This window comes from Talpa europaea (assembly GCF_964194135.1).
Source record: "Talpa europaea genome assembly, chromosome: 2".
NCBI lineage: Eukaryota > Metazoa > Chordata > Mammalia > Eulipotyphla > Talpidae > Talpa > Talpa europaea.
Window position 1 is genome coordinate 142,342,604 of NC_140068.1, and position 13,239 is coordinate 142,355,842.

At 46.4% G+C, this 13,239-nt stretch overlaps 1 protein-coding gene across 1 annotated transcript; it reads right to left on the reverse strand.

Moving 5' to 3' along the window:
* Positions 1 to 1,182: 1,182 nt before the first annotated feature.
* Positions 1,183 to 11,420, reverse strand: LOC311188416 (E3 ubiquitin-protein ligase TRIM38-like; the record flags this gene model as incomplete). Its single annotated transcript, XM_084259516.1, has 5 exons — positions 1,183 to 1,709; positions 4,591 to 4,703; positions 4,791 to 4,813; positions 5,866 to 6,096; positions 10,983 to 11,420. The coding sequence occupies 5 exons, from the start codon at positions 11,418 to 11,420 to the stop codon at positions 1,183 to 1,185; spliced, it is 1,332 nt and encodes a 443-aa protein (XP_084115642.1).
* Between the last annotated feature and the right edge of the window lie 1,819 nt (positions 11,421 to 13,239).

The window sequence follows — 13,239 nt, forward strand, 5'->3', positions numbered from 1 at the left end:
TTATTAGGCTGATAAGGGACATACCTAGAACTGTAATTGGCATTCAGAAGTTATTACAAACCAAAATACAAATAACCCAACTAAAATGGGCAATGTATGTGAATAGAGATAATTCCAAAAAGACACACAATTAGCCATGAAGCTGTCACCATCACCACTCATTAGGAAAATGCAAAAGCCAGAAAAAAACAAAATCTCAAGGAGATAGCACTTACCATCCATTAGCATAGTTACATTTAAAAATACCCATAATAAAATGTAGAGAAATTGGAATGTCATACATGGCATGTGAGGATATACTATGCTGTAGCATCCTTGGAAAACAGACAGTTCCTTAAAAAGACGAACAACTTGGGCCTCCCTTGGTGGAGCAGGCAATTGAGCACCACACTGTGAAGCTCTCGCAGCCTCTGCAGCACGGGTTGGATCCTGGCAGGCCGGCGAAGTCCCACATGGCTCGGGAGACCTCACCTGTCACACCCGCTGCTCCCCTCAGCAGTGTATTTAGTCAGCCTGCCTGTTCTGTTCCCCGCTCTCTCTCTGGTGAATCTGCTCACCCTCCATCGCATCTGGCCTGTACCTCAGTTCTTCTATAAATAAATCTCAAAAAAAAAAAGTTGAACAAATTATCACAGGAAGTAGCAATTCTACTCCTAGGTATAAACCTCCAAATTGGACCATAATCACACAAAAACTTGTACAGCACTGTTCTCAATGGCATCATTTGAACTCGCCCCAAAGTGGAAACAACCAATGTCCATCCTTTGATGAACGGACACACACGATGCGTGATATCCATACAGTGGGATGGTTTGTCCAGAAACAGAAGCAACTACTAACCCAAACTACAACATTGATGGAGCGTGAAAACTTGACATGAAATGGAAGAGGCCAGACACCCAGCGTGAGACCAGGACCCTGGAAGGTCAGAGATCTGACCCAGTGACAGGGGTTGAGTATGAGGGATGACCCTGCTGTTCTCTCACTTCCCTGCCAGTCAGGCTGATCTTCTGTGCTGTCTGCACAGTGGCTGTGTCCAGCAGTCATGGCACACTCACTGAGTGTCCAGTGTGAACTCAGCGCCAGTTCAGGTAAAGGGAAAGAGCAAATGACAAAATAGACCAAGTCCTGACCTAATAGGACTGACATTATATTTCTACAATGGGAAAAAAAGAGACTCTTTTAAATTGACTCCAGGGGTGGAGGGAGGAACAAAGAAGAAGAATGATTAACCAGGAAATAAGGCCGAAGAGTACCAGAGAAGGAGGCCCTTGGGAAGGTGAACATGTGGGAGCCAGTGTTCATATTGTAAAAGGACACAAGTCCAGCCTCACAGTCCAGAAAAACTCCCACTAGCAGGGGCCGCTCCCTCAATGGAAGGGGTGTTGGGGGAGAGGTAAGGGCCATGTAGCCATTCTCCTGGCAGAGTCTGATGGCCCAGAAGCCAGACTGAGGCTCTGGGGTCATGTCCCTGTACCTGTGCACATTTTCCAGACAAACTCCTAAGTCCCACCCAGATCCTTCTCCCACCTCCACTTCAAAGTAATGTCTTCCTGAGGTGAAGCCCTCACAGCCCAGGACACATGGTAAGGAACATAATCTTTTAGAACTGAAATACTTCTTCCGTCTGCCTCCATGGGTCACATGTCTCCGATCCTCAGACAGAATTAGTTCACGATGAGCTGTGTTTGGATCCAGAGTCACGCTGACTGATAAAAGAGAAAGACACATTTTATTTGCTGAGAAGACAGTGCACTTCAAGTACAACCTTCTTGGATTCAGGTGCTGCCTACTTCTTCTAGCTCTGAGAGTCACTTTCTAAGACTCTGCATGCTATAGTAGGAAATCATCATACCCGCCACAGTAACGGTCGGGAGGATTGAAGGAGCTCATGCACCCTACTGCTTGGAGAAGTTCCTGGCATTTGGTAAGTAAGCAATAAGTGGAAGTAATATCCTCTCCATCACCGTCATCATCACCAACTCAGTCCCTCAGAGAAGGCAAGGGACTGACTAACCAGAGTGGTTGCTCCTCTCCACAACCCTTATCCCCTGTGTAGGGCCACCAAGAATCATGGAATATTGACGCAAAAAAGAAGCTTATAGCCATTTTTAGTGATAACCTTTCACACTGATTATCAGAAAGCAAAATAACATAGGTCCTGCCATATTTTGTTATTGAAACAGTTACCTCAGATCCCAGTATTCTATTCAGCCCTCAGAGCACCTCTCAGACCCATGAATTTTGGTGTGAAGTCTTTTATGTTGCTGCAGATGATAGTCCATATTGTCCCAGGGATGAGTAAAAAGTGATACAATTTATGCTGGAATAACGCACATCAAAAGGATCTGACTAGTATAAGTAAAATAAAAAAATAATGATCTTTTTAAGCATGATGCTGGCCAGGAGTGTAATTTGTTTGTTTTTAAAGGTTTATTTATTTATGCATACAAGAACTCGGGCACAGGCCAGAGGAGTATGGGTGAGAGGACTCACCAGAGACAGAGTGGGGAACAGAACAGGCAGACTGACTGAAATACACTGCTGAGGGGAGCAGCGGATGAGTCGGGAGAGGTCTGCTGCACCATGTGGTTACCTCCCTGGCCAGGGATCAAACTCATGCTGCAGTCGCTGCAGACAGCTTCATAGGTTGCTTCTTAACCCCTTGCGTCTCAGGGAGGCAACAGGAGTGTGATTTCTTAAGTGTGAGGCTGGCCAAAAAGATCACTAAACTGGGGAAGACTAAGACAGTTCAAACAGACCAATTTATTTTTTTAATTTCTTATTGTTTTATTTATACAAGAGGTTGGGGTACAGGCCAGAGTTGCACGATGGTGAGAGGAATCATCAGAGACAGAGTGGGGAACAGAACAGGCAGACTGACGAAATACACTGCTGAGCAGACTAGCGGGCGAGACAGGGGAGGTCCGCCTCCCCATGTGGGATTCTCCTTGGCTGGCGGGAATTGAATCAGTGCTGCAGAGACTGCGGTCACCTTCACAGCACTGCGCTCAACCCGCTGAGCTACTGGGGAGGCCCTCAAACAGACCAATTTAATAGACAAATGAAAATACCAGCGATTAATAAGTAGAGAAAATGCAGTTTACATCACATTTTCTACATGGACTATGTAGCCATGAATAAGACTAGTCAGATTGAAAGAATGAACATATATCTGTAGATCTATGTTACACAGACCGGTTACTTGAATGTAATTCAGTGTAATACAGTAATAAAAACACCAATAAAAATGGTAAGATTACACAATCAAAATGCTTATAAATGACAATGGGCAGATATGGGAAAATCCCTGCAGAAGCAACCTAAATAGAAAATAGATGACTCTTGGGCCTCCCTCGGGACACAAGGGGTTAAGCACAGCACTGTGAGCTATCCTCAGCCTCTGCAGCATGAGTTTAATCCATGGCTGGCCAGGGAGCCAACCTACATGCACAGTACCTCTCCTGTTTCGCCCACTGTTCCCTTAGCAGTGTATTCCAGTCAGTCTGCCTGTTCTGTTCCCCACTCTGTCTCAGGTGAATCCTTCCACCGCCCCCCCCAACACCTCTGGCCTGTGTGCCAGCTCTAGTATGGGTAAATAAATAAATCTTTAAAGAAATAACCTGGTGGGATAAAATACATACTTAAAATAGCAGCACACCAGTGGAATCAATTTTGGTTTGGCCTCTGTCAGGTTCATTCTGATTTTACAGCCTAAATAATTTTTTAATAATATTTAGCTTATTATCTAATTGTGGACATATGGAAAATGACAAAAACTAAGTAAGAACTAAAGGATTAAAAGCTCAGGATTGGAATTGGTCATACTGGCTTTCATTAGGATTCTAACATTTATCTTTTTTTTTTTAAAGATTTATTTGTTTATTTATCTATCTATTTATTTATCTATTTGTTTATTTATTTATACAAGCACTGGGTACAGTCAGAAGCGCGGGAGGGTGAGAGAATTCACCAGAGCCAGAGCGGGGAGCAGAGCAGGCAGAAGGACCGAAGTACACTGCTGAGGGGAGCGGGCGGCAGGAGAGGTCTGCGCGCCATGCGGGACCCTCCTCAGGTGGCTGGGGAGCAGCCGGGGATCGAACCGGCGCTGCAGAGGCTGCGGGCAGCTTCGCAACCCAGCGCTCAACCGCTGCGCCACCGGGGACGCCCAGGATTCTAACATTTAGAGGAGTCAAGGCCTTAAAACCATTTTCATCACAGTTTAAAATACTGATCTATCTTTCTTGCATTGCTGAGAGTTTAATGAAATTGTAATAAATGTTCTAAACACTGCATACATTGATGCTGTTAAATGTCATGATAAGTGAGGGAAGTGAAATCTTCTATATTGTTATTTAGATGGGGAGAATGAGCAGGTGATTAGTCTGGGAGAGAAGGAATTTAAAGAGCCTGAAGAGTTAACAGGGACACTACATCCCTGCTTACCCACAAGGTAGAGATTTCCAGCTTCACTGAGAACAGCCAAACAGCCTCTCTGTCTCTGAGTCTACCCAGGGACAGCTGCTGAGTTAGTTGCCACCAAAGGGGCATTCTATGTAAAGCATGAAGGGAAATGTTGACTTCACACACCTTGGAAGCACCTTAACATTTTCTTCACATCAAAGTAAAGCTCAGGAACATGGCACACAGTTTGAGGCTCCAAACAGAATATCTCTGGCAATTTCAGCTTCACATCTGAATTCCTATAAGGAACAGGGGACATTCCATTCAGCTCTGGGTAGCCACACAACTGCCCACATCCTCACACTCCCACATTCATACAGACTCACCTGTTTAATGTGTCTTTCACATCCTACAGTAAAAACAAAGACAAATGTGAGTGTGGGGAAATCAGTATTTTGTGTCACTTGAAACATGGGGCTACTTGCTATGAACACTCCACCCCAGGAAGTAGAGTGACAAAGCCTGAGACAACCACACATACCCAGGTTGAAAGATTCCCATCCTAGTCTCCTAGGATAGTCACTGCCAGTGTGTGTAAGTATGTGATCACACTTACTCAGGCTTGGGGGGAGTTATGGAGTCTTCATTTACATTAACCCGTGACATTAGAGAAGAGGCCAGGAGCAAGGTTGCATTTCCCTCTGCTATTAGTGATACAATTTCCTTCTGAGGAGCCCATCTTACCTTTGTCACTTATGACAAAGGTCCTCAGTGGGGAATCCATGCCCAGACCCTGGCTCTGGGACACGGAAGCAAAGGCAACAGATGTCACCTGCTGAGGGCGCTATCACATTACATCCTCACCCTCACAGTGCAACCACCCGTCCTGCAACAGCAACTGGAATCCAGGCATTTATGTTCACCAGCTGGAAGCTCCAGGCAGCTGAAATGAGGTTCCCTAAGAGCTCATGGCCCAAGACAAGTGGTTCAGGAGAAGGTTATCATTCATTTTGGATGCCCCACTCTATACCACCAGTCATTTTCAAGAGATGGGGTGAAGGTTCCATGAACAACTGACAAGGGTGAATAAATGGGATGAAGGTTATTCTGTGGTTCCATATGGCCAAGAAACCTACATTCGACCCAGAGAAGCTGGTGTCTGAATCACATACTGCCCCTGTGGATACCTGCATAGGACACCAGCTGACATTGATATGGATCTTTTCTTTGGTTTCCAAAGGGGAGGTTTATAATAAAAAGGGAGAGAAGAGTAAAGGACACTTGCATAGACAGAAATGGGCAAAAGAGCTGCTGCTGCTATAGCCTTCAACATTTATTACTTTAAATATTGAATGAGGCAGAGAGGACTCCCAAACTTCCCAGGCTCCCTTGACATTCTCCTCTCAATAGATCAGAAACAGACACATTCTTTCTTTCCTCCAATTTCACAGCCTCCCTCACCTGCAATAAATTCTGGGCTGAGCCCTGACATTTCTTCTCTAGTTCCAGGACGAGCTTCTCCAGTTCACAGCTCTGATTGTCCAGACTGGCTTCACTGTCCTGCAGTCTCGCCAGCAGCTTCTCTTCCTCTTTCTCCAGTCTCCATAGATAAGCCCTCTCCTCCTCATGGAGGAAGCAGTGGAGATTCCAAAACTCAGACTTGATTTCTTGTCTCCGAAGCTCTATGTTCTCCTAGAATCAAGAAAGTAGGCAGAAAAGGGGGAAACAAACCAAACATACCTCTTTGGTGAGTCAGTAAACACAGGTAGGACTGAGACACAGTGCAAATCTGCTCACCCCTAGGAAGAAAGCAAACTGTGACATGTGCCCAACTGGACGTATCTTGAAGATTCATGCTGAGGGACATGAGCCAAAGCACAAAAGAGAAAGACCCTATGAGTCCTCTCATATGTGGGCCCTCATCAAATTGAGAAACAACAAGTAGTTCGGTGGCCCTCAAGCCGGAAGGAGGGAGCAATGGAGTTATTGTTCATGGACATAGAGTCTCCAATTTGGAATGCTGAAATAGTTCTGCAGACGGAGGATGGTGATGGCTGCAAAGCAAGTAAATGTATTTCATGCCACTGGACTGTACACTAGAAATGACCTAAAGGCTGCACTCTGATGTGGAAGGTGATCATAAGCTGCAGCCACCTGGTACATTTCCTTTTTCTCCAGCCACGATGCAGAAGAAGATGTTCCCGGAATGCTAAACAGGAGAATAATGGAATTTGGCCAATAGCAAGTAACTTATCATTTATGAAGATAAAACCAAGCACTATGGGCAAGTAACATGCTATATATATGTTCTGAGAGAATTTCTTCAACTAAACGCTGATAGTGAATATAACCAATGCTGAATTTAAGTCATCAGACTCATAGGAGAGTCTATAATACTCAATAGGGGAACCCTGAAGAGCTACCAGATATATTATTGCACCTACCAGGATTCATATTTCATCTTTATGTGTAACACAGGTTTTATTGTGGTATATGGAATTGCAATTTATATCTGTGCTTTCTCAATTCCAACAGTGCTTTAGTGACTGTGATATTATGGTAGATGGAGTATTGATTAGGATGAAGTGGAATTTTTTTTCAAAGATTTTATTTATTTATGCATATAAGAACTTGGGTAAAGGCCAGAGTTGCATAGGTGACAGAATTTATCAGAGACAGAGTGGGGAGAACAGGCAGATTGACTGAAATACACTGCTGAGGGTAGCAGCCGGTGAGGCAGAAGAGGACTGCTGTGCATCTCCCTGTCCAGCGATTGAACTCATGCTGCAGTGGCTACCAATAGTTTCACTGTCTGAGACTTATCTCCTTGAGCCAGCAGGGAGGCCCTGAAGCGGAACTTTTTGTAGGAGACCTGGGACAGCTGGACTCTGGCATTGACATGGTTTCCTTATATGGTTTGTAGCAATAGAAGTTCTCCCTATGACCTAATATTCCAGAATGAGGAGACAGAGGCAGTTGTAGCACCTACAGTGTCAGGAATCTTCACATGTTATTTCCAAGGTCCTCCAACTTCCAAGGATCTCGAAATGAGGGATGGACGAGTCAATTTCACATCCACTCACACAGAAGCAGGGTCAAGGTGGGAAGAGAAACTGAAAGAGGCAAAATGGCTCACACATCTGGGGAATTTGGTTACTAAATGATGGATTACATCCATATCCATAAAAGAATGTGTCTCTGATCCTGCAGGGGCTGGTCAGCCACGGACACTGTCTTAGAGACCCAAAGTCTACAGTGCAAGTGTGTGTAAGTCTTGCAGAGCTCTATCCTCATCACAACCTCATGAGCTTGAGTTATGGGAAGGTCTTCTGCACTGGTCCTGTTATTCCCTTAGGGTGGTATTGCAACCAGGAAGGTAGAGGGTCTGACCCTGTACTCTGGTAAATGTGCGCAGGTGAGTTCACGATCTTCAGACAGGAGGTAATTTCAGTCATTGAAAATGGGAAGCCCGTTGAAGGTCAGGGGCACAACAGCTTTGTTTCTCCTGACTGAGGTGATGGGATGCCTAGCACTTTACTCCTGCAAGGCTGAAGAAAGTAGAGGGAAATTCTCCTAGATTAGACAACTAAAGGAATTATTTTTTTAAAAAACTGGCATATTCTTTGGGGCTCAGCAATTTGTACTGGTTTAATGAGAATAAACTATCAATGAGTACTTTGCCCAGTCATAGCCTATACTTGAATTCAGGATGAAAAATAGTTTGTGATCACTAAACTCCAATTCTTACCTTCCATGCAGTTATTTGCTCTGCCGTGAACAACTTCACACTGATACAGTGGTCTTGAGTTTCCTTCAGGTTTGTTACAATGTCTTGGAGCTTGTCCTGCAGGAAATGTTGAGTGAGGTCTGGCTAATCCATATCAAATCTTCATTTGGTACTTACAGGGAATCCCAACCTCCAAGCAGTACAATAACATTGAACCTTACACTTTGAGAGGAAGCAACATGAGGGCAGTAGTATTAAGTGATTCCTAGGAGTCCCTGAGCAGTTGCTGGATTGTAACATCTTTCTGTGCTGTAGATGTGGAGGCTTAGGAAGGGAGCAGTAACCTGCCCAAGGGGCCATCACTGGTAGGTGGCAGAGATGCGATTCCCAGCTCATCGCGGAACTAAGGATTGGACTAACTCCGCACTACAGTCAGCCAGGAAAATGCTGCTCATCGTTTAAGGTTAAAATCATCTAAAAGCAAATTTTGTAAAATAACGTGCTGGACCCATCATAGATAATACACAGTGCCTGACACATAGGGAACTTTTCACATGTTAAGCCAAGTCAGGAAGGAGAGCCCAGGATGGCAGTTGAAGTTATAGAACCAGGTCATGAGGGGGCGCCCTGTATCACCTGGAGAACAGTGTCATGATGTCAACTCACAGTGATTCGTGTCCACATCCATCTCTAGGGTTTATTCAAAAGTTTCTCACACTTTCTTTTTTCTTTACTGAAGATTTATTTTTTACTCATTTATGCCTACATGAACTGGAGTGTAGGTTAGAGATGTGGGGGGATGGGGGTGGTGAAAGGATTCACCAGAGACAGTGTGGAGCAGAACAGGCAGATGGACTGAAAGAAACTGCTGAGGAGAGGTCTGGTGCACCATGTGGGTTGCTTCCTGGCCAGGAATTGAACTCATGCTGCAGTGGCTGGGATAGCTTGATAGCATTGAGTCTTGAACCCCTGTACCACCAGGAAGGCACCCTTTCCTCACATTTTCAAGAGAAGGGATCTAGCTTACTAAACTGCTCATTGTCATCCACAATAAAGGAATTGCCTCCTGGCCTCTGCAAATTCACAAATTTACTCATAACATCACAACACTCTCAAAATAATGCTCAGGAAACTATTTACCAAAAGACTGATTTGCTTTTGCTATGAGCACAGTGCTATTCTCAACTCCACCTAGAGAATGTCCTTACAACTTATGACAACTTCCTGGTGTGTGTGTCGGGTGGGAGGGGGCAGCCCTTTTCTCCATTTACAGATGGAGAAACCAAGTCATGAAGCAAGAACTGAGCTGCTCCCAGTTGCCCACTTCGGAAGAGGCTAAAATAATATTTGACCTCAGCAGTCTGACTCTTGATGCTATGCCCATCACCTTGTGTTCCTCCTATTTGATGACATGGGGAGAAGCAGTGAGACCTGCCCCATTACAGCACTGACTGCTCATGGGGTTACAGGAAGAGGTGAGTGCACTGAGCAATGGTCAGGGCTGACATGCCTTGACACAGGATCCAGAACCTTCACACAATACACAGGCACCTCAGTGATGAGGGAACTCAGAGCCCCACACTGGGGATGTTACTTCAAATGTCAAAGGGGCAGAGAGGAAGGAATCCCACTTCTTCATTCCTCCACATCAAAGGGACCCTTATGTTAAAAGCTATTGTGTCAAAAACATTGGAAATGACTGAAAGGTCTCTCAAGGCTTCATCCCTCCCACCAAGTATGTTTAAACCCTAACTCCCCTTCCCAGTTTATGCTCACACCTGTTGCCATTTCCAATCCTTAGATTTTGTCCTTGTTGTTTATTTTGTCCACGCAGTATGTGTTTTTACATGTCAACCTGATCTTTCCCTCCACAAACAAAGTCCTACTGTCCCAGGCCACTCTGGGGAGGGGTATAGACTCCGAGTAATACCAACGATCCTTCCTGACATCCTTTCCCATGCCCGCAACGGCCTTTCCTCTCACGAGCCCCCTGACTGGGCCATGGAGAGTCAGGCAAGCTCTCGTGACAAGTGAACCACCTGATCTGGCTTCCTGTCTCCTATCCACACTCTGCCGGTGGTGATATTGTGTGTGTCCTTCAGGACTCACTCAGGGAAGTCTCCCCCTCACACACTCATTCCTGCCCCTAGTGTCCCCCACCTCACCACCCACACCGAGGCACGTTAGGCGTCCTGAGTTCCTTTTCTTACTCTTTGTGGACTCTGGGATATCAAGAAGGTGTTGGCTCTGACCTCTGAGATTTCAGATTCTTCCCTGTGCTCTTGCACGCTGTGGTGTCTCCACTTACGTATTTGAGGTGAGGCCATGAATGACGCAGGTGTGACAAAGAGCACAGTCTATTGTCCAGGGGAACTTCATTACAGGAAATTCTTACAGGAAAGGTTCTGCCCAACCTTAAAGTGCAGCATAGAAAGAGATGACCTTGGGCCTCCCCGGTGGCACAGCGGTTGAGCTCTGGGTTGGGAAGCTGCCCGCAGCCTCTGCAGCGCCAGTTCAATCCCCAGCTGCTCCCCAGCCACCTGAGGAGGGTCCCACATGGCATGCAGACCTCTCCTGCCGCCCGCTGCTCCCCTCGGCAGTGTGCTTCGGTCCTTCTGCCTGCTCCGCTCCCCGCTCTGGCTCTGGTGAATTCTCTCACCCTCCTGTGCTTCTGACTGTACCCAGTGCTTGTATGTATAAATAAATAAATAAATCTTTAAAAAAAAAAAAAAAGAAGAAAATGATTGATGACCTGACTCACTGGGATCATAATTATTATTCAGAAAATAACATGATGGAAACAACATTTTTGCAGTCACAATCTTGGTGTTCAGACTAAGTAATATCAATAAAAATGTGCAACATAAGAGGAAGAACTTGCTGAAAGGTATGGCCACTCACTCACCTTGTAGCCTGGATACACGTCCTCCACTAGAGCCGTGCGGTGTCCTCTGTGCTGGGGGGAGCGCTCACAGCACCAGCAGATGAGCTGCCCGTCGTCCTCACAGAATAGGTGGAGGTGCTCCCCATGTTCCTCACACAGCCTCTCACGCTCCAGCTCCTGGATGCGCTCAAGGAGGTTTTCAAGGTGCTTGTTGGGTCGGACACTCTCCCTTTGAAGTGATGTTTGGCACAGAGGACAGCGAGCTCTCCAAATAAAAGATGTCACAAAATATTGCTGCCCAATGATATTGTCTATGCACTGGTGGCAGAAGCTGTGCCCACAGTTGACACTCACGGGCTCCTTCATCAGCTGCTGGCAGATGGAGCACGTGGCTTCCTCCCTCATCTTCCTAATCGCTGGCGATGAGGCCATGGCTCTTCCTCAAAGTTCTGCTAAGTATCTATAGGCAGAGGTGTATCAGCCAGGACTTTCCAGAGTGATGGACAGAAGCCTCACCTGAGATTCTGAGTCTGCACAGGTGTTGAAATCTTCTCTCTGGAGATATAACGGATTAGAATTTGAAAGATGCCTCACCTGTCCCTGTGTGGTAGAATAGGGTGATCCCTGTCATGTTTGCCCCATTCAGTTTACATTGATTAAAATTCAATAAAACTTAAGTTCAGTGTTTCTGTCCCACCAGCATAATTCAATGCTTAATATCTGCCAATTCCCCCATACACAGGCACAGAACAATCCACCATGGCAGGAGATGTTCTTGGAGCAGGTACTCGTAGAGATAGAGAAGCAGACAGGTTTGCTCACAAAAGTTGTATGAGAGAAGAGAACTCAGGGAGAGAGAGTGAAACTCTCTCTGTGTCTAAAGAGCTTCAGGAGGAGTCAGCCCCGAGTGACTTCTATGTTCTGCCAGCAACACTGACATGAATGTTGGCAAACAGAGTCCATGGGGTCAGTCCCACTTGACTGTCCTCAAACTCCGATGTTGGTCTCTGGACCCCACTTAAACCCTCTAAGAAAAAGGTTAGTCCCGTTTCCATGGAGACCCCACCGGGCAGGAGAGCTGGAGGGAGTTGCAAGTCTTCTCCAGAGAGAAGACTCCAACACCTGTGCCGACTCAGAGGGTCAGGTCCTTCTGTCCTTCACTCTGGAAAAACCTGGTTATTTTTCTCTGCCTATAGATACTCTTTAGAAGTTTTAGGAAGAGCCATGGCCTCCCTTGTGTCCCTGGGCACAAGGGAGGTGACCGTCTCCCTCCCTTTATATTTTCACAGTTGGTGAGCTCCTTATTGCCATCCACCACCCATTCCCACCACACACACAGACACACACACACAGAGAGAAATCACAGTCCACCCCAGAGCAAACCTTGGCCTGGACTTTGCACTCCTCCACACAGGGCAGTCAGTCATAAAATCGCTGTGAGTCTCTCTGCAGCTCCACTTCCGAATTCCTGGAAGGGAAGTTCCTCTGACTAGAGTCAACTCAGAAACGAAACTGATGAGGGGGCGGGTCCAGACAGATGAGGGAGGAAACTTGTCAAAATGCCAGAGGTTTTACACTCAGGAATCCTGACTGGAGGGCCTGGTAGGAACAGCACCCTTCCTTCAGAGCAACAGCAGAGGGGACAAATTAAATCTCATCGTGACCTGACATAGCCTGTGGGGCAGGCCCCACATGGGGAAGGGGAGGCCCCTCTTGAGGCATCAGATTCACAGACAGAGGTCCCTGTTCCCATGATGACTCCTGGCATCTGCCTCCACCCTCACTGTCTTGGAGATGATTCTGGACCTGGTACAGCTCATCCCGAGTTTGTCTTGTCAAAGGCCTGGGAAGGAGACTAGGGAATGCCACAGGGGATCAACTACCCCCACACAGCAGCAGGCAGACAAAAACAAACTCAAGACACGGTCTGTCCTGTGACCACTGCCCCTGCCTCTGCTGTGTGAAGGAGGGGCACTAGTGGCAGAAGCTGTGTCCACAGTTGATCTCATGGGCTCTGTCATCAGCTCCAGGCAGATGGAGCACATGGCTTCCTTCCTCATCCTCCTCATCACTGGGGATGAGGCCATGGCTCTTCCTAAAAGTTCTACAACGTATCTACAGGCAGAGATGAATCCGCCAGGATAACCCAGAGTGAAGGACAGAAGCCTCACCTGAGCCTCTGAGCCTGCGCAGGTGTTGAAGTCTTCTCCCTGGAGAGATAAGT